The sequence below is a fragment of the Nansenia antarctica genome, assembly GCF_963989245.1.
Source record: "Nansenia antarctica genome assembly, chromosome: 16".
Classification (NCBI taxonomy): Eukaryota; Metazoa; Chordata; class Actinopteri; order Argentiniformes; family Microstomatidae; genus Nansenia; species Nansenia antarctica.
Genome location: NC_137686.1, coordinates 18,332,728 through 18,360,710, shown reverse-complemented (window position 1 = coordinate 18,360,710; position 27,983 = coordinate 18,332,728). Strand labels below are relative to the sequence as shown.

At 46.2% G+C, this 27,983-nt stretch overlaps 1 protein-coding gene across 3 annotated transcripts; it reads right to left on the bottom strand.

The window, feature by feature from the left end:
• Nucleotides 1-26: 26 nt before the first annotated feature.
• Nucleotides 27-27,911, bottom strand: lpin2 (lipin 2). Of its 3 annotated transcripts, none has more exons than XM_080546775.1 (20): nucleotides 27,736-27,911; nucleotides 19,848-20,048; nucleotides 17,104-17,199; nucleotides 14,173-14,525; nucleotides 13,923-14,027; nucleotides 13,681-13,807; nucleotides 12,961-13,399; nucleotides 12,537-12,636; nucleotides 11,999-12,186; nucleotides 10,484-10,577; nucleotides 10,307-10,376; nucleotides 9,710-9,799; nucleotides 9,503-9,573; nucleotides 9,000-9,162; nucleotides 8,098-8,246; nucleotides 7,007-7,093; nucleotides 6,415-6,567; nucleotides 5,794-5,908; nucleotides 4,056-4,159; nucleotides 27-3,702 (listed from the first exon to the last, which is right to left on the bottom strand). In XM_080546775.1, the coding sequence occupies exons 2-20, from the start codon at nucleotides 20,037-20,039 to the stop codon at nucleotides 3,558-3,560; spliced, it is 2,841 nt and encodes a 946-aa protein (XP_080402901.1). In that variant the 5' UTR covers nucleotides 20,040-20,048; nucleotides 27,736-27,911; the 3' UTR covers nucleotides 27-3,557. The 3 variants fall into 3 exon arrangements, with proteins under 3 accessions (XP_080402901.1, XP_080402902.1, XP_080402900.1); XM_080546776.1 differs by lacking the exon at nucleotides 27,736-27,911 and adding an exon at nucleotides 20,188-20,203; XM_080546774.1 differs by lacking the exon at nucleotides 27,736-27,911 and adding an exon at nucleotides 24,155-24,442 and having other exon boundaries at nucleotides 28-3,702.
• Between the last annotated feature and the right edge of the window lie 72 nt (nucleotides 27,912-27,983).

Sequence of the window (27,983 nt, the reverse complement as noted above, 5' to 3'; positions counted from 1 at the left end):
AGTAATTGAAAAACGGGTAGACCTCGTGGGTTCATGCGTTTTGGAATGAGACCAACACAGTATGCATTCAATTATAAACTTTATTAAATACAAACATGACCACAAGCCACGCTTTGTTAGCTTAATAATATTTTTTTTACAATGGATTTTGTTCTGTAAACATTTCAATCCACATACAAATCAATACAGCAAATATACATTTAAGGTATTTATGTTGGTAAGACGAAATCAAATAGCAAGCTTCACCTCCAAACAGAACAAAACTAAACAAAAATTCTCTCACAAAGATTAGACATCTTATAAGAAAGAAAACAGATAATAAAAGCATATATATATATATATATATATATAACAGAACAAAAAGGCATCAAAAACAAAAAGAGGAAAATGACAGAAGTTCAGCCTATGGCATCCCCCCTATCAGTCTTTAAGGAACAGACATGTCTAGCTTGTGTCTCGTGTTCATATAAGAATGGGTGTGTACTTCCAACACCAGATTCATTACTTTCATAGAAAGAATGGAATTGCTTTGTTAATAATAATAATAATAATAATAATCATCATCATCATCACACACACATCGAATTGTCTTCATAACCAAACTTCAACAAAGAAAGCCACCAACCAACCAACCAACAAACAAAGAACATATCAAAGTGAACCATAAACATCTCAAACACAAACCATAAAGAGTCAGCTTAACCAATGGAATGGATGCACACATGTTCAATGCTCATATTTGTTTCCCTTCAACAGTGAGTGCTGTAAATTAATATTCGGAAGTAAATCCATCGTCGTCATCATCATAGATAAATAATTTGCTACTCTGTGTTTTACGTTTTAATCGAATGCTTCTGTGTAAGTGAATGAAGTCTCATTCAAACATGTTCACCGGTGGTCATCAGTGCTGTAAAACAATGGATTTCTAACGTGGAGAGTCTATGAGGACTCTGTATTCGTGCTAGACGTTTTTTTTCACAAACCAGTCAATGTCCCAACTTAAAGAAAATGAGGTTTGATTTGTCATTAGAGTGGCATATCTACTGTCTACCTCACAACCTTTTCCTCTGGCTTTCATATGAAGAAAATGAGGACAATCGAAGATCCAGGAATAGAACTTCAAAGTAGCCTTCTTCCTACACGTCAGTGTGCTTATTGTGACGTCATCCACTTCCTCTCCCTAAACACAAGTGCTAGGCAACACACGCCCATCACACAAATACTGAGGCGAGGGGGGTACCTATACCCTAGAGTTGGCACAAGGGGAGGCTGGTGGAGGTAGAAATCGGAGGATGAGCTCATTGTCAGACATGGAAGGAATGGTAGGAATGGTATTATATATTCCTCATTCCATTCCACGCATCACAATGAGCCTGTCCTCCGATTTCTACCTCCACCAGCCTAATAAGCCAGCTTGGCACCTCCCAACCTAATCATTGTGATACCTCTAGACGATTGACTTCAGGTGATATCAAATCACCTCTTCAAGCAGAGCAGGTGGGTCTCAAGGCAATGCATCGGGTCTTCTTAACCCCATTCACAATGCATCGGGTCTTCTTAACCCCATTCACACAGCTAGCATCCCATTTCCTATGCTCCTGACTCTACCTATCGTCTTATATACAATCTGCAGCAGCTTCCTATATGAAGAGATACTATTCCATGTACTATTGAATATACACACTAGCGAAGCACAGAGAGCAAACATTTGCAGTGGAATTGACTATTGTGTCGGATCAGCGCGGAACCAAAAACGCTTTCAATCTTGCATTAAGTGCATATTCCCTCCCGCCTATGAAACACAAGTTGACGGAAGTGCAAGAGGATGCGCTGTCTCCTGGGGTGCAGCCTCTGAAAGTGCGTTCGGTAAGGCTTGGTGAAGCAGCAGCTAGGGTGATTCGACGCAGGTTCGCGGGTGACCTTTCACCCCCAGAGCAACAACACTCAGTCCGTCTGTCATTAAGTCTTCTATAACCCAAGACTCCCCAAGATCCCGGCTCTCATAGGCATTCGGTACAGCAAGAAGACACTGAGAACTCCTCCATTTGACCTAGCTTTTAACAACAGAGCTGTATGTTCCTTCACTCTTGTTCATGTACTGATACAACGTTGCTGCAGCTTCTAGGTGTCCACTGAGGAACATCAAGGGGAGCCCTGTGTGTGTGTGTGTGTGTGTGTGTGTGTACGCCTGCTGGAAACTATGATAGCCTGTCTGCTAGACGGTCAATCACTGCATATAACATGGGGTGCCCACTGCCTAGGTCTATTCCAACTGTTCTCGTTTCCAAAGTGAGTGTGAAGTCTGGTTTGTAGGAGACAGTCCTACTCAGATCACACACACAAGATCACACACAAGATCAGTAAGTCTGCACACACAGCGCTCGCATGAATTATCCTGGGGCATACCTGTTAAGTGCATTCAAGGCAGCAACCATACAATATTGAACTTATATTTATGCTAATATATCACCACACCGCATCATCGATTACTTCTGAAACAAGCGAAGGCAGTGCAACTGAAATTAATAACTTAAACCAAAATATCAATTATGATAAATAATCACTACTGCAAAAAACACTTCACTTTCCCGAGAGCTTGTATAATATTATATAACAAAAACAACGAGAACAAAATACCTCATGGCCACTTTGAAACCACATATCATTACTGTGTGAACGGACGCACGTGTCACACACTCACTGAGCAAACGGGTCTCAAGCATATCCTTAAATATATTAACCATAACATGAATCATACAACTCAAACTCACGTTCCTGGAGAGGTAGCCCCCTGTGTCCGCACGTGACATAACATTGCTCGCTGACATAACCGCCGCCCCATCTCATCTCAACACACTCATTCCAAATTGATGATGACTCCACTTTGCCACGGGAGAGCTTTTGGGGGGGATGGGGACGCAGGGGGTACTCCACAATAGCAGCCTAGACCTACCCATCCCTTAGCATTGGGTGGAATCATAACAACACAGTGTCCCTGCTCTAAACAGCTAAGTGAGATTTGTCCAGATGGTTTTAGAGTGCGAGTGTTCTCTTTTTTTTTCCTTTTTTTAAGTGCAGCTCCAGATGTCTTGTCCCTCCGCCAAGGGGGTGGGGTATGGATCGTGCCCACGAGTCTAGGGCCAAGAGTGTCACTGTTTTTGTCCTTGAACCGAGGGTTGGTACAGCCTGTGCCCTCGGCTATGGGTCCCTTGAGTGTACTGGACTGTACTGGACTGGACCGGGTCCCTTGAACTACCCTCTGACATCAGATGGCTAATCCTGGGCTCTCGTCAGAGGGGCTGGGGGCGGGGGAGGGCGAGGCCCTGGGAATGACCCCCCTCACCGCCCCCGCTACTGTTGTCTGGGCCGAGGTGATGACCACCTGGGTGCCAGCCTGGCAGGGGTGTGCGTGATGACATGGTGACAGCATGGGTAAGGAGCCTGGCTGGGGGGGTTTAGTCTCTGGTCTCTCCTGACCTGTTCTATGAAGAGCTGTGTGGGGGGGGGGGGGTTGGGGGCATGGTTGTGTGTGTGTGTGTGTGTGTGTGGTCTGTCCATCAGAGCAGGTCCTCAGGGGTGATGTCAGGGATGGGCTGCCTCCAGTAGCAGAAGGAGCTGAACTCAGGCCAGACAAAGGCTTCGTTCTGTTCTTTACTCAGCAGGGGGAAGACATGTTCCACCAGCTCACTCAGCCTGCAATATCTACACACAGACAGACAGAAGGAGAGAGAGAGAGAGAGAGAGAGAGAAAGAGAGAGAGAGAGAGAGAGAGAGAGAGAGAGAGAGAGAGAGAGAGAGAGAGAGAGAGAGAGAGAGAGAGAGAGAGAGGGGGAGAGGGGGAGAGAGAGAGAGAGACTCAACCTATGTACAATACTGACAGACAAGTGTTCAACCTACATTAATAGGTTGACAGAGACAGTCAGCTGGCCGCCTACACATCTAGTATGACAGAGAGAGAGAGAGAGAGAGAGAGAGAGAGAGAGAGAGAGAGAGAGAGAGAGAGAGAGAGAGAGAGAGAGAGAGAGAGAGAGAGAGAGAGAGAGAGAGAGACTTACGAGGACTTGTTGCCCTTGGTCTGCTCCTGGATCAGCTCTCCCTTGGGGTTGACAGTGAAGATCCTGCAGACAGGGACGCCCACCTCCTTATAGGCAAACACATCCTACAGAGGAAAGACATGAGGGAGAGGGTTAGAGAGACAGGAGAGAGAGGGAGAGAGAGACAGGAGACAGAGGGTCAGAGAGACAGGAGAGAGAGACAGGAGAGAGAGGGTTAGAGAGACAAGAGAGAGGATCAAAGAGACAGGAAAGAGATGGTCAGAGAGACAGGAGAGAGCGGGTCAGAGAGACAGGAGAGGGAGAGAGGGACAAGAGAGGGAGGGTCAGAGAGACAGGAGAGAGAGACATGAGAGGGAGGGTCAGAGAGACAGGAGTGGGAGACATGAGAGGGAGGGTCAGAGAGACAGGAGTGAGAGACATGAGAGGGAGGGTTAGAGAGACAGGAGTGAGAGACATGAGAGGGAGGGTCAGAGAGACAGGAGAGAGAGACATGAGAGGGAGGGTCAGAGAGACAGGAGAGAGAGACATGAGAGGGAGGGTCAGAGAGACAGGAGTGAGAGACATGAGAGGGAGGGTCAGAGAGACAGGAGAGAGAGACATGAGAGGGAGGGTCAGAGAGACAGGAGAGAGAGACATGAGAGGGAGGGTCAGAGAGACAGGAGTGAGAGACATGAGAGGGAGGGTCAGAGAGACAGGAGAGAGAGACATGAGAGGGAGGGTCAGAGAGACAGGAGAGAGAGACATGAGAGGGAGGGTTAGAGAGACAGGAGTGGGAGACATGAGAGGGAGGGTCAGAGAGACAGGAGAGAGAGACATGAGAGGGAGGGTCAGAGAGACAGGAGTGAGAGACATGAGAGGGAGGGTTAGAGAGACAGGAGAGAGAGACATGAGAGGGAGGGTCAGAGAGACAGGAGAGAGAGACATGAGAGGGAGGGTCAGAGAGACAGGAGAGAGAGACATGAGAGGGAGGGTCAGAGAGACAGGAGAGAGAGACATGAGAGGGAGGGTTAGAGTCACAGGTTCACAGTTCACAGTACGAGTGTCATCAGTGGAAACCTGCTGTCCAGTTCCAACTTGCGCTCACGGAGACTGGCATAGAGGCACAGACATGAACCACAACTTTCCTATGTGTTATTTGTACAGTGTGCCTTCCTTACGCATGACATGTACGTCATAGGGAGATGTCGAAAGTAAATGTCATCAGAGAGCCAAGAGTATAATCAAATGATTCAGGTTGTTTGTCTTCCCTCCAGGCTAGCTGGGTGTTTTTGTTTATGCAGCTGAGGACGGGGACACCCTGCCCTGCTAGAGCTCACTGCCACCCTGGCTGACAGTCCAGGTGGGATGGGACTGTCACCAGGGGAGGCAGAAATTGGAGGATGAGGGCTCATCGCAAGGAACGGTATCAAACTATTCCATTCCTTACAATGAGCCTCGTTCAATTCCATGCATTACAATGTGCCCCGTCCTCCGATTTCTACTTCTACCAGCCTCCACCTGGCCGTCACAGACACAGTGACTGTGCCAACACCCACGGCTTGAGCTCAGTGAAGCCACATATTCACACTAACATCTAGTGTAAGTTTGTTGACTTTGTTTATTGACTCTTGTTCTCTCCCAATATTGTTTTGTGCCTGATAAATAACTGTCCTCTTCTGACACGTTGGGTGTCCAAAAGGTTGAGGGAAAAAAAAGAAGAAGAAAGAAAGAAAACACAAAAACGACAACACACACTTACATTAGTCCTGTTCCCGAACGCAGCGTAAAATGGCCGCTTGTTATGCTGGAACAAGTTGTTGATGTCGGTAAGGCATTCGATCTTGAATATCTCCGGCTTCTTCTCGATGACTTCCCTACGAGACGAGAGAACAGATGATTCCGTTAGACCGTGAGCGCTTAACCTCCGGCCTGAAGCTCATATCCTCTCATAGGTACTGGGGGGGGGGGGGGGGTTAGGGAAGTGGTCTTCGGAGAGTTGCTGGTGGTGTCGGCTTTTGGTCTGACTCAGCACTAACACACTCGACCGATCAGGTGAATAGGGTTAGGAAGTCCTGGGCCAAATCAAAAGACACACAATCACACAACACAGCTCTCCAGGAGCAGGGGGGGGGGGGGGAGAAGAGGCCACCTCTCATGGGGTAGTGGTGGCCTCGGGGATGGTGAGTTGAACTGGTGATCAGAAGGTCATGACTTCAAATCCTGGGAACACCACCACTAGTGTGCCCTTGAGTAAGGCACTTAGCCCTCAGTTACTCCAGGGAGACCGTCTCTGTAATCTCAATAATTGTAAGTCGTTTTGGATAAAAGCATCTGCTAAATGGTGTGTGTAACGTAGAGTCGGAGAGGGCCGCTGGCTGACCTGTGGAAGGCAGAGAAGAGGCTGCTGGGAGACAGCATGAGAGGTCCTCTGGGTAGGATGGTGCCCCCGTCGTTCACCCACTGCAGGTACCCCCTGGTCATGTCCGCCATGCCGATGGCGCGTGCCGAGCAGTACAGGAACTTGTAGCCGTTCCTACCAGGCAGGGTGAGAGGGGAACGTGTGACTTACAGCTCAGACTCATTACTCTCACAAACCTTACTGACACCGGATATCAACGGAGGAGGCTGGTGGAGGTAGACATCGTAGGGGGGCGGGCGCATTGCGATGCATGGAACGGAACGGGGGAATGGTGTTTTCAGACCATTCCTCGTTCCATTCCTTGCATTACAACGAGCCCGTCCTCAGATCTGTACCTCCGTCAGCCTCCCCTGATCAAACAGATTATCAGTATCAAACAGATTATCAGTATCAAACTGATTTATCACAGCAACAGAGCCGGTGGCCAAGACGTTATAGTCGACAAAATAAGTGTCCACGCGGTTAACGGAGAACCGCACAGCAGGGAGTGACGGGGCAGCTTTGAAAGGACACGTCAGACAGAGCCTGGTACGTGTGTCCGTGGGAGACTTACTCAGCCACTGAGTGGTAGAGCTTAGCGATGCCCTGGTGAGTCCAGTCTTTCCCCAGCTGTGGCAAGATCTGACCGAACACGTCGGACCTGGAAAAGAAGACGCACACACATACATTATTGACAGGAAGCGACACAGAGATATCCTCTTCCCCCTCCGTCCCTACTGCAGAGTTCTGAGTTTCTAAAGCACAGCAGGGTGTGTGTGGGCTCGCTGGCTGGTCTTCACTGGATCGAAGTTGGTTTCATCAGAAACGGAAACGCTAAGCCCTGCAGTCCACTAATGAGGATCTTCTCCATTTGGGAGTTACTAAAATATATATATAAATATATATATAGTTAGCTTATGGCTCTATGCTACACATTGAAATGTTAATGGTCTCATTATAGTCCCGTCCTCCGAGTCTACCTCCAGCTCCTCAGAGACACATCGGCCCACATCTCACACACACACACACACACACACACACACACACGCACACACACACACACACACACACACACACAGCTACGTTGGCCAAAGGGTCAGAGAGATAATCAGCGCCAGTCCCTTTTGATGTCGGCCAACACCACGAGCGTCGGAGGACTGCGGAGATGGCTGGAGTGCAGTTATCTGGGAGCTATCTTTACAGTCATTAAAAAAAAGAAGAAAAAAAAAGAAAGAAAACTATAAACGGAACTGGCCCTGTTTTAAAGTCGTGATTGAATTAATGTCTGCTATTTTAAAACTCAACTCAGAGGTGTTAGTCCTTTAAGCTGTTTATTAAACAGCACAATCTGTTCTGTTTTGTGGAGGAAGAACATAAGGAGGAGACGGGAGAACTATTCCTCCAAAATGTTTTATGGATATTGTCCCCTGTGTTATGTGGAAGTGGTGGTAGTCTGTTTAATTTATGGGTCCAACAGAACACTTGAATGCGAGGGATTTACAATATTAGTTGGCTTACAATAAAACACTTTTGCCTTGTGTTCGGAGTGGAGATGGCATCTAATAAAGATGCCTCATTTCACACCGAGAGTTTGGCCCATAAAAGGTGAACCTTCCGTAGCTGTGTGATTGGTCTGCTCAGTGCGCCTTCGGAGAGGTCACGTACTTGGTGATGGTGCCGTCGATGTCGGAGATGATGACCTTGTCGTCCCAGTTCCACAGGTAGATGGTTCCCTCGCAGCGACACGTCCCCTGGTACTGGGTGGTGATGCTGAACATGACGTCGTTAGGACCCTCCTTCAGCTTCAGGCTGGCCTGAGGACAGAGGTCACATGACATGAGAAAACTATTTTTTTTAAATGTATACACTGGCATGCCATTTATCTGACGCTATTATCCAAAGCAACTTATATTGCAGTGAGTGCATACAGATTTTTTTTATACAATTCCCCAAATAGCATTTAGCACTCATTGGTAGCCTCGGGGGAAATAAACCACCTCTAGAAATGGATTGAGTTGATATACTGTAGGTGTATTTTGGTGTAGGATCAAGTCCTCTTGGGGTGTATCTAGCTGGGATCAGATAATGGTTCGGGAACCACTGCACAGCAATCACCAGCAGAGGGAGCTCAAATCCTAATCTAAAATCACCAAGATTCAATATCCCACTGAAAACTCAGCACTGCTCTGCATAATCTGATCAAACAACTATTATGGAATCAAGCCACTGATAATATAATGATATATATCATTTTTTATATATAAATAAAAAAGAAATTCTGAAACATGAAATAATATTGATAAATATCGATCCTAAACTTAGTCTAGTGCGTGGGAGACAATTTCAGAATTCCAAATCAACTCAACAGCCCAGTCCCCAAGACACTATTCTAGATCTAAAAGAAGTGGACAGGTGTAAGCAATAAGGCAACTGCTCCACTGTCCTGTCCTCTGGTAGGTACATTTTCACAGTACTACTAATCCTCTCTGATCTACAGGAGTGTCTGGGGGAGGGGGGGGGGGGGGGTTAGGGACTCTGGGCTGATAGCATAATGTACCAGTACTTACAATCTGGTCTGAGGAGAGTCGCAGGGACTTCCTGTAGGTGTGGGGGCTGGCCTGGGGGTGTGGCTGTCCCTCCACCTGCTGTAGTCTCTCTCTCTCCTGACAGGACGCGGCGCTCACCTCTTTAACCTCCTCATCGCTAGACGACGAGTCCCCGGCCTTGGTCCTGCTCCAGACAAAACAGTACAGGTCTCAGATGACAGCCACATACCTCGGCTCACACAAAGTGTTGTTAGGGAGGCGGTGAGTGACCTTCATATGTTGGTGGGTGTCGTTGTCTGACTTGTAGCCTGAATGCTATTTTACAGTCCAGTGACAGAGTAGCCTTAATTAGGTGTGTGTGTGTGTGTGTGTGTGTGAGAGAGTGTGTGTGTGTGTGTGAGAGTGTGTGTGTGTGTGTGTGTGAGTGAGAGAGTGTGTGTGTGTGTGGGGAGAGGAGTGGGTGTGTGTGTGTGTGTGTGTGTGTGTGTGTCCGGTGTGTGTGTGCGTGTGTTACTGTGACGTACAGGCTCTCCTGAGACATGGAGGCGCCTCCCTCCTCCAGCTGAGACTCCTTGGTCTCCAGCTTGGTCTCAGACTGCTCAGGGAGTCAAACACAAACACACCAGATCACTCAGTGGGAGAAGAGCTTCTACAAACAGGACAGGAACTGTTTTCGTTTTCAGTCAAATCAGGGAAGTGAAAGACACGATAAGTCGTTTGAAACTTTGTACCTGTTTGATTGTGCTGTCCGCCCTCTTCCTCCAGAAACACCAACTAGACTTCTTTGGCATCTTCTCCTTCACCCACGCCTCTTCTGTAGCCTTGTATAGACAGACGACCGATTGACAGAGTTGTTATCTAACAGGTAGTCACGAGGAGCCTTGGGAGGCCTGGAGATTTTTTTTCATTAGGCAATTTGTCTCGGATTAAACCGGACTGGACGGACGGGAAGAATGTGCTCGCAATTTCATTGGATGTTACATTCCAAGAACACCCCCCCCCCCGCCCACTCATGCTTGTAGAAAGGCTGTTTGTTGTTATGTGTGTCGTGTTTTTCCAACTGGGTAGAACTATTTAGCTACTATTAGCTGCTAGCTTGCAACATTGTAGAAAATGGAAGGTGTTTTTTGTTTTTGCCCCACCCAGGCAAAGTATTTGATTGGTATGAAATCTCATCACGAAGTACTAAGCATCACTCTTTTCTTCTACTTTATGCAAAAAATTTCCCCAACGAGGACATGGTTACCATGGTTACCATGAGGTCATCTAAGACATACTTATTAACATTACAAACTGTTATACAGAGAAGGCGGAGGTTTGGCATTTACCTTTGGTAAATTCTTCTGGAAAGCCTGCAGACTCAGAATCAAGGGCGCTGCTAGAGTCCAGTTATAATATCTGGGAGGACCACAGGCGTATTTTAGTGACAAAATATAATTACATGTGAAATGCACATTAACCAGATATTTTTTCTGAAAAGAAGCAACAACAAAACATTGACTTACCTGTTTGCTATTTTCACTACCAAGTTAGGGTTATCGATAATTGCTGGACTTTCAGCAAATTCGTGATACGTGATGATATGCTCCATGAACTTTTCTGAAAATCAATAAAAGAGTAAAAACAACATTAGTTTTTACACTAGCATTACACTGACAACAACATAATTTCCCCTTAGAAGCCACCACAATACAACGCAACCGGTTGCTTAACGTGGCGCAGGGCGGCTTTGGCGCAGGAGGTAGAGCTGCCATCTAATGATCGCAAGGTTGGCAGATCGGCGGTACGAGCCCCAGCTGGCCACATGTCCAAGTGTCCTTGGGCAAGACACTGAACCCCAAATTGCTCCTAGTGAGCGGGCCGGCGCCTTGCATGGTAACTTGCCGGCATTGGTGTGTGAATGTGTGTGTGAATGTGTGTGTGAATGGGTGAACGAGAGGCCGCTGTAAAGCGCTTTGGATAAAGGCGCTATATAAGTCCAGTGTTTCCTCTACATGCATTTCATCGTGGCGGGCCGCCACGATGGAATTTCCTCCGCCACCATTCAGATTTCTCAACAAAAAAAAAATAAAAAAAATTTAGGCCGCTTTTCAGACCTTCACATCGCTAGACACACCCACAAGCGCGAAGCGACGCGCTTGCAAAACTGTTTTGTGATTGGTCGAATACATCTAGGCTGCGTGTAGTCTACAAACTACTTCAAATGTTACAATATGCGCGACGACGGTGCTGGATCCTGGATCTGTGCATCGGTGTGCAGGAAGAACACGGAGCAGGCGCCAGACCAGACTAGATGATCGTGGAGTGAAGATATTATGAAAGTGTACGTGCTTGTCGATCACCCGTCGCATCGCGTACGCTTTAATAATCTCTTCACTCCACAATCATCTAGTCTGGTCTGGCGCCTGCTCCGTCTGTTTTTCTTCCTGCACACAGGTAAACAGATCCAGGATCCAGCAGCGTCTTCGGGCTCGCGCAAACAAACCCGGCGAATTTTTTTACTTGCCCCAGGCAAGCGTTACTGTTGAACCCTGCTGATACATGATTCTTCCCTGCACATTGACAATGTTTTCTCTCTCCTCTTTCTTCTGCGTTGTGAAGGGATCCACTGCAGCGTACACGAAAAGCGGCTACTGTGTCAACCGCTTCCCATAATAGTTACAACAACCATAATGCCTCCATAATGATAATGAAAAGAAGGGGAGACAAAAAAAATTATTGACAACGGAATTACATGCTGGAAAAACATGCAGACACAGACAATAAGAGACACACGGGAGAAGTACGGGAAAACATTTTATTTTTTTGGGCCATCCTCGAGTTTTGGCTGAAATTACGTCGTTGTTTTGAGCGCGCGTGCGCGTTTCATGCGCGTGCACGCGGAAAAAATCGCGCGCGCGCGGTCAACGCCACCCGCCACCATTGTAAAAATTCCTGGAGGAAACACTGAAGTCCATTTAACGTCCACTGGGGAGTATACATAGTTCTACTTATACAGGATGAGTAACCCTCTCTTGTACCTTTGGATATTTCTGCGTTCTCGCTGAGGCCTCCACAGAGAGACAGGGTCACATCAGGGAGGTCGCTGGCAGAGTCCGACAGACACTCTGTCCCACTGTCTGCCGCGGCGCTGCCCACGGACTGGGGAGACTGGGACCCGGAACGCATCTCAGAGTCCATCCAGTGCTTGGAGCCAGAGTCCGACTCACTGAAAACAACACAGCACAGCGACCATCATGTAGATACAGAGGTGGAAATTAACTGAATGCATCAGGCGTGCAGACGTTGGAATAGACGAGTAGAATACCAGATGTCTGTGTGTCTTGTGACATTAAATGCTCCTTCTGCTGAGTCATTACATAACATTTTAACATTTTAGCAGACACGTTTATCCAAAGCGACTGACAATTAGAGATTACAGGGACAGTCTCCCTGGAGTAAGTTAGAGCTAAGTGCCTTACTCGTGGGCACACTAGCGGTGGTGTTCCCAGGTGGGATTTGAACTCATCCACGAGGCCACCACTTCCCCTATATTGAGAGGAAAAGAAATGAGGTTACCTCTTAGGAAAGTAGCGTGCAGCGACGTCAGGTTCAAGTACATTCAGGTCATCCAGGTAGATGTCCTCGGGACCCTGGTGCTGACTCCTCTTTGGGACACCTGTATTGCAACATATAGTCAAATGGTAAATACATGCATCTGCTAAATGACTTCAATGTTAAAATGTTATGTTAAAGGCCCGGTTTCATGGACTAGATTAAGGCTAATCCTAGACTAAAAAGCATGGAGATTTTCCAGTGCAAGAGTGATTTATTCCTGGATTCCTAGGCTTAAGCCTTGTCTGTGAAACCGGTCCTGAATATGATATGCCTCAGAGAAATTGCCTTTAGAAATACTGACTAAGGGTACCCGGCAGATCAATGTAAAAAAAAGTGTCCAGTCATGAAAGGTGATATCCACGGAGACGCTGGATGAGTTGCTCACCTTTCTTCTTGGAGGGCGAGTCGCTCTTGGAGCAGGCTTCCCCCATGTCCCCGGCCATCTGAGTGGCGGCGGAGGCAGCGGAGTGGGGGTCGGAGGGGGTGGAGGTGATCATGTGGGAGTGGGGGAGGACGTCTATGGGCTCCGACGGTGTGATGGGACTGACGGGGGCGTCGGTGGTGACGGGGGTAACAGGGCTGTCGGAGGTCACTGTGGTCACGGGGATGACGGGGACGGGGGTACGGGGTTCGGGCTTGATGACGGTACACACGGGGCCGGTGTTGTCGCGGTCCATGCCGTACTCCTCCTTCGGCCCGGATTCCCCTTCCGTCTCCGTCTCGTCCTCCATGGCCTCGGAGCTCAGGATGACCTGGAAGTGGGTGCTCTCGGACGGGGTGATGGTCACTGTTTTTGGCAGCTCCTGTCTGTCCTTCTTAGTGACCTGGAAGTAGTGTGGATGGAAAGATACCGTGTCAGCACTTTGGTAGCTTGCTTTGTGAACTCATCTCTAACACTGTGTGTCACTATCATAGCATTTCCATAACATCTTGATATATCCTTATTTATTTTTTACCTTAATTTAGGCAGGGACTCACTTTTACAAGAGAGCCCTGCATAGACACAGACACAGACTTACATCATACCAATTGTCCACATTATAAAACACAATCTCGAAAAGCCCTAACCGTTCAGTTGGAGGCATGTTGTGGCGGTGGCTCTTACCCTGGTGGATTCTGGGAACTCTCCCCATGTCCACTGCATGTGCGAGTCGGCTCGGAGCATGCTCTCCAAGGGCCTCACCATCAGCTCAGAGTCACTCTTAGGAGAGAACGCCTGAGACAAGACGTGACTGGAGGGGCACATTCAAACAGTCAGTTCAAGTTTGTCACTGTGTGTGTGTGTGTGTGTGTGTGTGTGTGTGTGTGTGTGTGTACTTATACACGTATGTAAGTGATGCACTCTACCTGTCAGAGGGGGACCAGTCTCCATCAGAGAAAGGGTAGCTATGGGTAGTCATAGCCGCAGGTAACTTGGGGTCGATGTCCCGCATCGTGTTCATAGAAACAGACCTAAAAACAACAAGGAAGAGAACCAGAAATCCATTAAGACATTGGGCCATTTGAAAGTGCTGAACATACAATAACAAAAACAACAACAACAACAACAACAACTTCAGGCCCAGAAGCCCAAGCATTGACCCTTCCCCCAGCTCACCGTGATGTAAGTGCAGCGGCCTCCTCGTCTGAGCTCAGCTCCATCTCAAAGATCTCCTCGGTGGGAGCAGCAGCAGCAGCAGCAGAAGTAGTGGTGGTAGTGGCGGTATTAGCAGCAGTACTGATGATGGCCATAGGGGGAGTTAGCTCCTCTCGACGGGGGTCTCCTTTGTGCTTCTTCCTCCTCCTCTTCTTCTTCTTCACGGCGACGGTGCTGGGGGCGGGGGGTTCGGGAGGGTCCTCGGGGTCGGCGTCCAGGTCCTGGGCCACGCCGCGCTCCACCACCTCGGAGATCCAGAACATGTGACCCTCGGTGGGGATGGGGGAGGTGGCGAGGTGGGCCGGGACGACCTCCTAAGGGGGCGACCAGGGAACAGAGGGGCTTAGGCATAGACAGACACTACAATTATTTGTGCCTTCAACCCTGTGACCAATAGTATCAGGGGTGCAAACTGGTGATGGCCCAAAAAGGTGACAAAAAAACGAAGAAAATGATTAATGCACGGCTAACCTTAGCGGAGAACATTTTATAGCACAAGCACTAGCGGTGGCATAACAATGATGCGCGTCTAAGTAGCGGCGGTCCTGACCGTAACACCCACATAAGCTAAGGTCCAACTTAAAATCCCATATTTTATTAAAACCCTGTCTAATAATTGCAAGGGTGGCGGTTCGGTCCCCGGGTGGCCACGTGTCGAGGTGTCCTTGGGCAAGACACTGAACCCCTAATTGCTCTCAATGAGAAGGCCGGCGCCTTGCATGGTAGCTTGCCACCATTGGTGTGGGAATGTGTGTGTGAATGGGTGAACGAGAGGCCATTGTAAAGCGCTTTGGAATAAGGAGCTATATAAGTGCAGTCCATTTACCATTCCATTTAGCTAGTTTATCTCCCAGGCAGATACTGAGAGACTTAAGCATGCTTTCATCACTAGCAGGCTTGATTACTGTAATGCTCTCCTTTCTGGTCTACCTAAGAAACCTATAAATAAGATACAGATCATTCAAAATGCAGCAGCACATGTACTGACCAAGGCCAGAAGGAGAGCACACATCTCACCTGTCTTAAAGTCCCTTCATTGGTTGCCTGTCAGTTTTAGAATAGACTTTAAGATCCTTTTTTGGTGTTCAAATCACTCAATGGCCTAGCACCTGAATACTTGTCAGACATGCTTTTAAAGTATGCTCCCTCTAAATCCCTCAGGTCCTGAAAGGCCTTGGCCTTTTAGCTGTTCCCTGGGTGAGGACAAAGAACTACGACTAAGAATTATTCTTGTTTCTTAAAACATACATTTTTCGCTGAGCATTCTCTAAGTATTTTTTTTATTTTTTATTGCTGTATTTAACTATATTGTTGTAAATTTTTACTGTATGGTTGAATTTTAATTGTTTTATTGTATTTTCATTAGCATTTTATTCGTTTATTTTAACTGTATTGCTTACTGTATTGTTTTATTTTAACTATATTGTTGTATTTTCATATACTGTTAAGCACCTTGTATTGCATTTTTGCACAAAAGGCGCTATATAAATAACGTTTTATTTGATTACTCAAACAGGTTGCTCACCGTGACTGTGTTTTCCACGCTGCCTGGAGCAGCTAAAAGTTATTTCAACAGCAGCAGAGTTTATTAAACAGGAATATGTTAGCTCGTACATCATGTGACTTGGATAGAACCCTCCAGGTAGAAACCGAGAATGAAGCCTAAAGGTGAGAAGCACCCTTGAGTATGGTTGAGAAGAACACATACTTTCAAGAGATGACATAAGTAAGTAAAGTAAGTAAGTAAAGCTTTATTTATATAGTGCCTTCCGTACATGAAATGCAACTCAAAGCGCATAACAGCCAACAGAGTAGTGCTGTCCCAAACGACTATTTTTCTAACGATTAATCTAGCGATTATTTTATCGATTATTCGATTAGTCTAACGACTAATTTATCGATAAGTCTAACGATAATTTTTGTGCTGTAAAAAAAAAATTTTTTTTTAGTATTTGTCTCCACCTCACTGCTATGTTTAGCCAACTTGAATGCCAACATGGCCATTTAGAAGTCTGTCCATCACCACAACACATAGCTAGCTAACGTTACTCTCGCTGCTATGTTATGATTAGCTAAATTGATGCTAACGTAGCATGCGAGCTACGAGCTAGATAACGTACAGTAGGTGCTCGCACCACAATGACAATAGGCTACCGTAGCTAGCCAGCTACATAGCTAACGTTACTAACACCAGAAGACAAGACATACGAACTGTGGTGAGCTACATTGCTTGTGTAACATTAGCTAGTAGCTATCCATTTTTCACTCATACACTTAATTGTCTCGCCTGGTAAAATAAAGGTTTAAAAAAAAAAAAAAAAACGCCATTTTGTTTATTTGCGACTAACCGACGCATATTACGCTAACCGACGTATTGACGTAGTCGGTGACGTCGACGACGTCGAATAATCGTAACAGCCCTACAACAGAGCATTTGTACTGTAGATCCCATATTTACAACTGTACAGTAGGCTAACCAGTGTGTGTGTGTGTGTGTGTGTGTGTGTGTGTGTGTGTGTGTGTGTGTGTGTGTGTGTGTGTGTGTATGCGTGCGTGCGTATCCTGTACATGGGTAAAAACAAAGGATAATCTGGTTTAATCTGAAATTAGCACAGTATGTTTTTTAAACAAAAATACTGTAGTATAGGGATCTATGTTCATGGTCATGGTTAAACAACTGTCACACTACAAACAGCTTAGGCCTATTTAAGAACAGGATTTGGAGGGTAGGCCTGTGCCCTCATTGCATAACCACCATAACCACATTTGAATCAGTGCTCCAGGGTGCATATTATGTACATATTATGTAAACTGGAGCCCTTCAGATGTGGTTATGGTGGTTATGCAGTGAGGGCACCCTCCAGCTCCTGTATTATGCCATATTATGCTCACATTCAGCTGTTCCGTTTCCTGGACGAAGAAGGCCTCTCCGTTGTCCCCTAGCTTCATGTGCAGCTCCACGGGCTCTCCATTGACCTCAATGTCAATCTGAAACCACCACAGAGGGAGAGAGGGGGGCGGGGGGGGGGGGAGGTTAATGGAGCGAGAGAGACATCAGGACTGTGTCTGGACTCATTAAGGAGAAAGTCCTTAGGAAGCGCTGGTTTACAACACTAATCAACATTTAAGGTAGGCCTGCCGTGTAACTTACATGAGAGGGAGATGGGACTACACACTTCATGAAGCAAGAGTCAACATGAGCAACCAGAGTTTGTTCCGGCCCACGTATCCAATAAGAATGCAGTAAGCATGTCGGGTTAACCAATCGAAGCACTTATAACCCCTAGAACTCGATTCCCTATCTTTGTGCCCTCCTCTTTGGTGGTTGAGGAGAACAGACAAGATCGAGTGGAGAAGCAGTGTTCCTCCTTTCATCCAGTTCCACATCCTATTCAGGCCACACAATGCCGTCAGCGACACCCAGCCTGTCTCGTCCTCAAGGAGGACCAGCAAACCTAATTAGTGAACGGGGCCCCTGGGCTTGTGTTTCCTACTGTCTGACTGACTCTGCCAACAGGCCAGAGCCTCAGCCAAACCAACTCTCAGTGGAGTCGAAGATCCCTTCAGAAACATGATCCCGTTGAATAACAAGGTCGAGGAAGGGAGGATAAGAAGGTCGTAAGGAAGGGAGGGAGGGAGGGAGGGATCGAGAGCGGGAGAGGAGAGAGAACCAAAAAAGAAAGGAAGGAAAAAAAGAATGAAAGAAAGAAAGAAAGAAAGAAAGAGATCGAGAGACGGGTTGAATCTGGTCCATAGGTGTCCTGTTTAAAATGGAGACACTCAACCTGAAACTAAACCATTAATATTTAATAACTCATCACAGGCTTCAATTACATGAGCTCGGTATTGTTTGGCCTGCTGTGTTCCTCCGCACGCTTCGGCACTTCTGGTCTTTGGCCCGGTCTGTACTGCTTCCCAGCAGCCACTGGGCTTCAGGCCTGCTGCTTCCCAGGTTGCCAGGGGATTAATGAGTGGTGAGTGATGGTTGGGAATCTTAATGACCCAGATAATGACCCCCCCGAATTAATCGCAGCTCTCCACCATTCAGAGACACTGACAGGCCAAATCTACCAGAGTGCCCGGTCTGATGCCCTGCCAGCAGCCAGTTGGATTACTGGAATTCAGTTCGCTGCGGGGAAAAAAATGGCTAGGATAATTCCTCTTTTAACACAGAGCGGTAAGTATGGACATGTTTTTTTTTGTTATTGTAAGAGCCAAACGCGGAATGACTCGACATTTCAAATGACAATTTTGGAGTTAAGCTCGCCAGTGTAATGAGTTGCAAAACCCAAAGTATAAACCCAGGTTTCAACAGTGGCATTAGTACGGGAGCCGACTGTTATGTGTCATCACCACCCTCGGTCTACACATGAATGACTGGGTTGACAGTTACAACCCCACCCAGCAGTAGACAGACAAATGTGTCTGGGTTGGGTGTGTGGGTGGGTGGGTGGGTGGGTGGATGGGTGGGTGAGGTGGGGAAGGGTAGGTTGTGTGGGGGAAATCCAGAGACAGGAAACATGAGGGGCAGAAAGAGAAATAGGAGACGATATCTTCCACAGTATCTACCATATGGTGCCACCTAACAATCGGAAAAGGCGCCCCCCCCCCCTAAGGGCACACTCCCTCATCACACCAATACCCTTGACGAGCCCATCTTCTGCCACACCTCCTCCTCCATTTTCTCCTCGGAAGCACAGGCGAGCAACCTGTTGCCATAGAGACCAGGCATTGAATTATTTTTTCAGAACCTCTGGTCTCTCAAACACACTGTGCACAGATGGCGAGGCAAGGCAAGGCAAGAGGATGTTCCGTTCTGTAACCCCACAATCCTCCTTCCATGCCGCCCCCCCTCCCCAACTCTTCCAGAAGATGACGCTGTATGGGATATCATGTGACATTTGGGCCGACATCCATGCACTCTACGGTTGTTGAACAGTGTAGATGGATCGGAAACGTGCCCGGTCTGTTCTCAATGACTATTAAATCCACAGACTCAAGAGAGACAGATGGCTTCAAGACAAAGCCACAAGAAAGGATACTCTCTCATGTCAAGAGTGCTAAATATAACCTGGCCACACCATTTCTTGAGCGTGTTGAATGTTTTCTGATCTCCATCTCTATCTGTAGCGGATGTAGGGGATTGTGTGGTCGGGAAACAAAAAATGTCATCGGTTTTCTGTGAATATTGCCATGGATCTTTCAGATAGCTATACCCTGGTTGAGAAGTAGGTATGTATTCATGCTTGTTTGAGCCCCAGACAGCGATGGGAATAGGTCTTCCGACCCTGTTTCATGTTTCAACGGGGCACCTTTTACCTAATATGGAACTTTCCCACGCACAGAGGCGACTGAAGATGTGCCAGGTCACTTTTGCATCCTTTGGTGTCCAACAAAAGTGGCCACACAAGAACTCCTGGACAGTTTACCCAGCCATATTTGCAAACTACTGTTAACAAACTAATCGTGCAAAATCTCTCTCATCAACACATCTCCACAGAGGAACCAACTTCCTGGAAAACAATAACAGCTCAACGGGTTTCCTTTACAGTACGATTTAAGGGAATCACTCCTTTGTTGTTGTCCGTCCGTCCGTCCGTCCCCGTCCCCCCCACCGCCCCCTCCTTTACACTCACCACTTTCTCTTTGGAGCGCAGCACGCCCAGCTTGCCGAAGCGGACGTGGAACGGCGAGCACTGGTAGCTACCGTCTCTCTGCCGGACCACCACCACGTCGATGCAGCCGGACAGCGTGGCCTGGTTGATGCCCTTGTAGAGCTCCTTCACCGTCACCAGCACCTGCCCCGCCAGCTGGCCCACGTAGTTCATGGTGTCCGCCTGGAAGGAGGAGGGGGAGAAGAAGAAGAAGAAGACCACGAGTTAGCCTACCTGCACCTCCTGTGAGCACTGACCTACCGTGAGTCACGGTGACAGCGCAGTATTAGTTAGAGATATAGATACTCGGGAGTAGGCTCACTTCTTCTTTCCACTTCCTTGACCGCTCTCTCTTCAGATTCTTGCTCTGTCCTAATCTGTCTTGACAAGACTCATGGGCTGGACAGCAGCTGTAGATACTAGACAGTACCTCTGTTTAAACTTGGCTTAGGCACCGTCTCCCTCTATCCTCTCTCTCTCTCTCACTCACTGTCTCTCTCTCTCTCTCTCTCTCTCTCTCTCTCTGTGTGTCTCTCTCTCTCTCTCCTCTTTCGCTATCGTTCACTCTCTTTTCCTCGGGTTGTATCTGTTATCTCCTAACATGCAGACTAGCTGAGAGCCTCAGTCACCCCCGTTCGGGCCTCTCTAGGTTATGTCCCTTCGGTGCATCGTCATGGTGACAATGGCCAGGACAATGAGGGAGACACCGCCACCCACTTATCCAGTTCCCACTGTCGTACGAACACGGACACAGATGACTTCCTGTTTACATTCTGACCATTGCCATGCATAACCATAAATAGAATTCTAAACAAACATGTTCTGTGCTCAAAGATGCCCGTTTACTTGAATTTTTGTAACTGAAAAGAAAATGAATACAGGCATTCACAGACGTTTTAAAGACGTCTTTATCTCTATTTCAAAACAGAATCCAATTAGGCCTATTAGTAACCAGCCCTTGTAGGCTGTTCAGAAAACATTTGACTGTCCAAAAAACTTGCACTTTTCGGTCAGGATTAGCATACATTAGCATTAGCATACTGTCAATCTTTAACCAGAGTGGGACAAACTGTCTTTGAATGCTAACTTAGCAAACAGAGCCTTGGCACACACTCAGGGCCTAGTTTATTGTCTCCCACTGACTCTCACTGCGTCGACATAAGCTTAGAAGACCTATCTAACAGTGACCTTTTGTCCAGGGAAGAGCTGTAGGGGGCATGGGAGGGGGCAAAGGTTAAGGGCTAAATATGCGGAAGCCTCAGATCAGATATATAACCCAAACCCATCTATCAATTTATAATGACAGAATAAAAAAAATAGCTTGACAGAAAACAAGATGGATCATATCAGTCCTTTGGCTATCCGAGCGGTCGCGGCGAGGGGTATGTGTGTTGTGGGAGCCTGAGGCTGTCAACAACAGGAAGTCTGCCGTCAACTCTTTCAAGGAACTTTCAGCCCACAGCCACATGCAGTGAGGTTAGAAAAAATGTGCCACGGTTGCTGTTGACAAAAAAATGCCTAAAGTGATGACGCTTCATTTTGTAGCCAATCAAGGTATTGTTGCTAGGTAGCCTAAAAAACACATAAAACACTTGGTGAGTGTTCCAGAATTCTTTGGCAGTTAGTCAGTTAAGCAAAGCATCCACTTTAGCATTCATTAAAAGTAGGCCTACCCGGGGGTAATTGAAACATCATTTGTGCAATCAACAACATCCTACACGATCCTCCCACACACCCTGTGTGGAGAAGCATTTACTTGACTGTAATCTAAAGTAATAGCCTAGGCCACACTGGAGAGAAAATGACTCAGTAGACAAGCCCAAGTTAGAGTTAGTTTGTTTCCCATAATATTAACAATATTGTCTAACCTTAACCACAATGGCCCACATAGGCTACTTATGCAGGGGCGCAAAAACACATTATTTAGGCTAGCATAGTAGCAGTAGACCTATGAGTAACAGATCCAAGAGCCAACAGATGATGATGTTTGGCTCAGTACTCATCATTCGCACACTGTCTGCAATCACTTCTCCTACTACAGTAAAGCCAAGGTTAATTCTCCTCAGGGGTGGCCTGGGGCGGCCTGGTGGTCCAGCAGTCTAGCACCGGTGCACACATATGCCCATGTCGGCATAGGTTCAAATCCAGCCCATGCCCTGCTGACATACTCTCTCTCCTCCTTACATTCCTGTCTTAGTCCACTATCTCTATCCAATAAAACAGAAAAATATGAAAATGTAGCCTATGAAGAAATAAATACAAAGAAACTGCTCTGGGTACCACATAGGCCTATGTTTTCTTTGGCAAAAGGTAGCCTATAATATGTCTGTGTCCCCACACTCCCCCAGTTCTTGGAAATGCTGTATACAGAAACACAATTAGAGTAAAGGTCCTTGAAGCAATGAAATGCACGTTTGGCCCTAAATCAGAGGCGATTTCCTCTTGGCTCATGGCTCAACTTGTATCACATGGCAGGACCAATGGGATGGCCCAGGTCAATGGACTCAAACACAATCTCAAGAACATTCTTATCTGTACCGGTAGTCATAAATGACATAGGCTAACAGCTGCAATTAGGCTAAAAGATGACATTATAAAAGACAAACATGAAAATCATAGTTTTTTCAAATTCCTTCATTCATTTGTCTCCTCTTTTTCAGTCAGGCAGCCATAGGGTTTGTATCTAATGGGCTCATGGGCCCTCTTGCACTCTTCAATGAATGACTACATTGAACACACTGTGTCCATTGGTAGCCTAAATCACAAACTTGGACACAGTTTGGATGACTCAATTATTGTGTCAAGTGCACATTTTTTATTACATGGGCAAAAACATAATTGAACAACTCCTGAATTCTTCACATAATTCATCATATGAATGATTTTCCTGAAATAGACCTGAGGTGAAAAGCTATCTGGAACAAACATGGGGATTTGCTCAAAATGTTGAATCACATGCTTTGTCTATACAGACTTGACAGTAAATAAATATGAGAACGTTAGCTGGCAAACTCAACCCATTCAGTTTAGTTCAGTTCACTCAGCATCTACCAATGAAACTTCAATAAATATTTACCTAACTTCTTGTGCATTGCAACAAGAAGAATATTGAACATATTCTTAACAAACACAAAAACTGAATTACAGTAGCCTTAATGTCAAAACCTGGACTTCTGTTCCAAAGAGAAGCAGATATTAATTTGAAATGAAATAGGCCTAATGCTACACACAGCGGAGGCTAAATCATAATTCCAACCATAACAAAGCAGAATGAGGATGGTTAGGTAGGCTTATAGCCCGGTGAAAGTAGTAACGCTTGATTGGTCAGTTGTCTCCAGTTTCTCCAGTTGCTCCCTGGCTCTCCTGCCTGGCTCTGTTCCCAAGTAAACGCCACACACGTGGCTATCCCTGGAAGGCCTTATCTGTCCTGTCTATCTACGGAGCGGGTTCGTAAACACCGTCAAAAGACAACATGTACAAGGTTGACAATGCCTGGGTGGACGGAATCCTCGGTCATGGAACACTGCCAGGGGTCGTGACTCGTGCGTTGTTTTCGTGTTCTATGTTCTACTAGTGGAGGGGAGATATCGTGCAGCACTACAAGTGGGCTATCACGTGTGTAATAGGTAATAGTCTAAGCACTGAATCACGCCAACATCGGTATGTTATCAGGGTTGTAGGGCCTAGGCCAACTTTTCAAAATAGTGCAGGGAAATGTACTGAAAACATTCAGTAGGCTTACTGTGCTACAGTATGCATTGTGGTTGACTTGGTCAGACTAAACAAGTCTCAACCTTCTCAGGTTACACTTCTGCCTGGTGTATGGTTACACATGTGGAACTCCTCATTCAAATAACAACATCAAATGAAGGACAGTTGTTGTATTGTAGGCAAAGACAGTCTTTTTGCTGCATACCATATATTGAACCGTATTGGCGCATTCCAGCACATCGCCTAAGCCTATTTACTGGGAGGAAAACAAACAATATTTCACAAAAATACCTCACAAGGCACCTTACAGGTTTGATCCCAATTACAAAAACAAGCTTTCACACCAACCAAACTAACCAATACTTCAGAAGCAGGAGCCAGCAGAGCCACCATACCTTGAGGTCCTCTGTGGCTGAGTTGGTAGAGCACGGCACTAACAACACTTAGGTTGTGCGTTCAATTCCCACTGGGACCATATATACTGACAAATGTATGCACGGCACTGCAATGTAAATCGCTTTGGACAAAAGCTTCAGCTAAATGGCATATATATACATCCTATAGGGCCCAGGACTCACCAGGGACCAGGAGGATTTCTGGGACCAGGAGTCATCCAGCTCACTGTTAGTGGCGGTCTCCTCCTCTGTGTAGATCCCGTCGGAGTCCATGTCCCTCCAGGACCGGAATCTCTTCATCCCTCCAGAGCTTCTAACACTATATCAGACCCTCCCTCAGGATATTCCTAGTCCATTTCTCCGCTTGGGGAATGATGACGCCTTCCTGTCATCCTGTAGCCAATCTCACATACCGGCCCTAATCTCCTCTGTATTTCCCTCCTCCTCAGGGAGGACATATACAATAATAAACATAAACATACAACCACACCTGACATCCGCAACGATTATCCAACGACGACATTCAGTAAACACAGCCACCCCCTATCCCCCCCCCCCCCCCCCAAGTTCCTCGAAGAGGTATTGAGACCGTAGCTAACCACTCATCCAATCAGGGGAAAGGATACCTACTCGCAAGCCAATGAGGTCGGCCTCTCTTGGGCTGGCGGTTCTGTGACTGATAAGAGACAGTGAGGTCATGCGAGGGCCTTTAGCACGTTTTCCTGCTGATAAGGGATGCAGAGAGGGGAAAGGACCTCATGGAACGGCTCTTACTTAGAAGTCACATGGCTTCTAGACATTGAACAGCATCGATATGCCATTGATCCCTCTTTCCGGCCTGGTTTATCATTCATGAAGGAGAGCCTCGTGCTTCGGCCTGCTGCAATGGGCAACCAATGGGAGATGAGGCGCATTGGATATCAACTTATCAATTAATCTGATCTCCCACTGGTTGTCGATGGCAAAAACTAGCCTGCACTTAGGCTATTCTTAACAAAGACAAAACTCCATTACAGTAGCCTCAACATCAAAACATATCACCTGGACTTCTGTTCCAAAGAGAAGCATGGCAAATATTATTTTGAAATGAAATAACGCCACACACAGCGGAGGCTAAACCATAACACTAAACATAGAAAGCAGAACGAGGACGGGTGGGTAGGCCTACAGTCCAGCAGTGGTGAAAATAGTAGACGCTTGGATCAGTGAAAGTGAAAATGGTAGACACTTGAACACTGGCTCTGTTCCCAAGTGAATGCCTCTGAACACCACACACGTGGCTATCCCTGGAAGGCCCTATCTGTCCTGTCCATCTAGGGAGCGGTTTGTAAACACCATCCAAATACAATCGGTCCAAGGTTGACAATGCCTGGGTGGACGGAATCCTTGGTCTCAGAACACTGTGCCAGGAGTCGTGGTTGATTTCGTGTTCTATGTTCTAGAGGAGGGGAGATATTGTACGATATTGTACAGCGCTACAATATCACGTGTGTAATAGGTAATAGGCCATTGACTATAACTGAATCACGCCAACATCGATATGTTATCGGGGTTGTAAGGCCTACGCCCAGTATGCATTGTGGTTGACTTACATTATCTTTACATTTTTGATTTAGCAGACGCCTTAATCCAAAGGGATTTACAAATAAATGTTTCTAAGTAAATGAATCTATCCATCAGTCATCATAAGAAAAACAAATCTATGCTAGGAGCAGGGGCCATTAGTTCACTTGGACATTGATTGACTTGGTCAGACTAAACAAGGCTTAACCTGCTCAAGTAACAATTCTGCCTGGCGTATGGTTACACATGCATAACCCCTCATTCAAATAATAACAAAATTAAATGAAGGACAGTTGTTGTGTTGTAGGCAAAGACAGTCGTTTTGCTGCATAAAGTATATTGAACCGTATTGGCGCATTCAGCACATCACCTAAGCCTATTTACTGGGAGAAAAACAAACTTGACTTGACCTGACATTCCTAGCACTAGCATAATCTTGATGTTCCTGTTGTGTAACACCAGAGGTACAACCCAGGGCAGTCACACAGGGCAACAGGTTATCAATTTATTATAGGAGCAGAGGGTCGGAAGTCGGACAGTAAAACACAATCTTAAGAACTATAAAGACAGACTTTACACAGCCCACACAGACACAACAAATGACGTTACGCCTTCAGAAAACCTTGCGGCACAAGCCATAGATAAATGTAATGTTCAACCAGTGTTGCTGTACTCGTTATATTTTTCCTACAATGTTAGAAAGAATCAAGTCGAGATCCAATGTTTACTGACCCAACGCTACTGTCAATAGAGGGAAAAAGGAGTGAGGTGAGGTCTTTCTATGAATACGACTGTATGATTGGCCAAGTTATCAGCTTTGTGATTGGGGCAACTGTCTGTGTCAACATGAGGTGCATAACAGATTAGGCTACTCTGGTGGCCACTAGTCAAAATAAGCTACTGTGTGACTCGCATTAACTAGACCCCAACCTTTAAACCTGGTCACTGGGGATGACACTACTATAACAGGCTACACTTGATATGAGACATTTGTACGAAAATGAATATTTCAATGAAGTCAACTTCAGTCCGGGATGGGTGCTTGTTGATGACATTCAAACCCTCCATTTCCTGGCCAAATAACATTTTTTTTAACAAAATGGACAGCAGTATAACCTATACAATAGCCCAGATAGATCAAATCAGTCATGTATGATCAAATAGCCTAACTGTGTCAGCTGTGCATCACTTGAAGGTGATGAGGTGGTGTGAAGCCAGTTGGCAGGAAAGAAATGTCTGCTGCTTCTGCTTGTTTTGCAACTTTGTGACAGTGTTGTCTGTGAGCTGCCCAGAGCCTAGAAAGATGACTGGGAGATGAGAGACAGGGAGTTAAGAGGTCATGGTAGGGTTAGGGTTAGGTCAGGTGTCATGGTAGCTAAACCAGCCAGCAAACAGGACGTTGGAATGTGTGAGTTTAGAGAATCTTGCCTTCCTTTCAAATCATAAGTATCATGTTTTCGGAGTCAAATACAGATAGATAGGGAGTCAAAATATGAACTAGCTGCATATCAATAGACTCAATGGTGTTGTAGCTTTCAATGTCTTGCAGAAAGAGACTAGCAACAAACAAGTTGTGTTTTTAGTGTGACTGTGCCCAGACCGTGTCATCTGTGCCAGGTGGTGAGTTGGCAATTCGTGACGTTAGAATTATACGGTTCTATCTCCATTTTTGTCAAAATTGAGTTTTTTTACATAATCTGATCCATTAGGTGTTTATTAATGCCTGTGTGGTGTTATTTTTAAAATGTTGACATTTTTGAGTTAGTAATTAATAAAACACAAAGGTTCCATCTCATAAAACATAATGGAATGTAAACACTTTGACGGTCATTATCTCTGAACTACCGATGAACATACATAGCCTGCTAGCATTAGCACGCCGCCAAGCTAATTGGTAGAGCTAGCTGTAAGCTGTCATTAATCAGAAATATTTTCTAGAAGATACTACTAGAAAAGCCTCTCTCTTTTGAAAACAGTCCCCCAATATGAAATGTCATATTAATGATTGAATGTCAGCTCTGTAAACTAGTTAGTACGTTAACTCGTTCGCTAAAATAACGGTAGATGGGGGTAAGGTAAGCTAGCCGGGGCTAAGCTATAGTGGGATACAGCAGCCAGCCTGGCTGAGGTAAAAACCTCCTGAAACCCTCTTCTAATAATAATAATAACTTTATTTTTATATATATCTCTTCTAACCTTACCTCCCAGTGACTGCGGCCGGACGAGAGAAGGAAGAAGGATGAAGATGTCTGTTTGATGTCAAAATGATCTGCCTGTCGTCAATCTGTCCCCATTGCTTTGGCGTCCTGGAACTTCAAAACCCAACCCCGTTAGAATAAGGAGAGGCTCTGCGAATGGATGATGTCTCATTCACATAAACGCCGATAATAATATAACGCCAGGGTTAGGGGTAAAGCCTTCAGATATCAACGTCCTCCTTCAATCTGGG

Coding starts and splice junctions, on each gene's coding strand:
- lpin2 (XM_080546774.1), bottom strand. CDS start 24,271: ATGAAGAGATTCCGGTCCTGGAGGGACATGGACTCCGACGGGATCTAC. Junction 12,187..12,536: donor GCACGCTACTTTCCTAAGAG/GTAACCTCATTT, acceptor TGTTGTTTTCAG/TGAGTCGGACTCTGGCTCCA. Junction 9,574..9,709: donor CGGACAGCACAATCAAACAG/GTACAAAGTTTC, acceptor CTCCCTGAGCAG/TCTGAGACCAAGCTGGAGAC.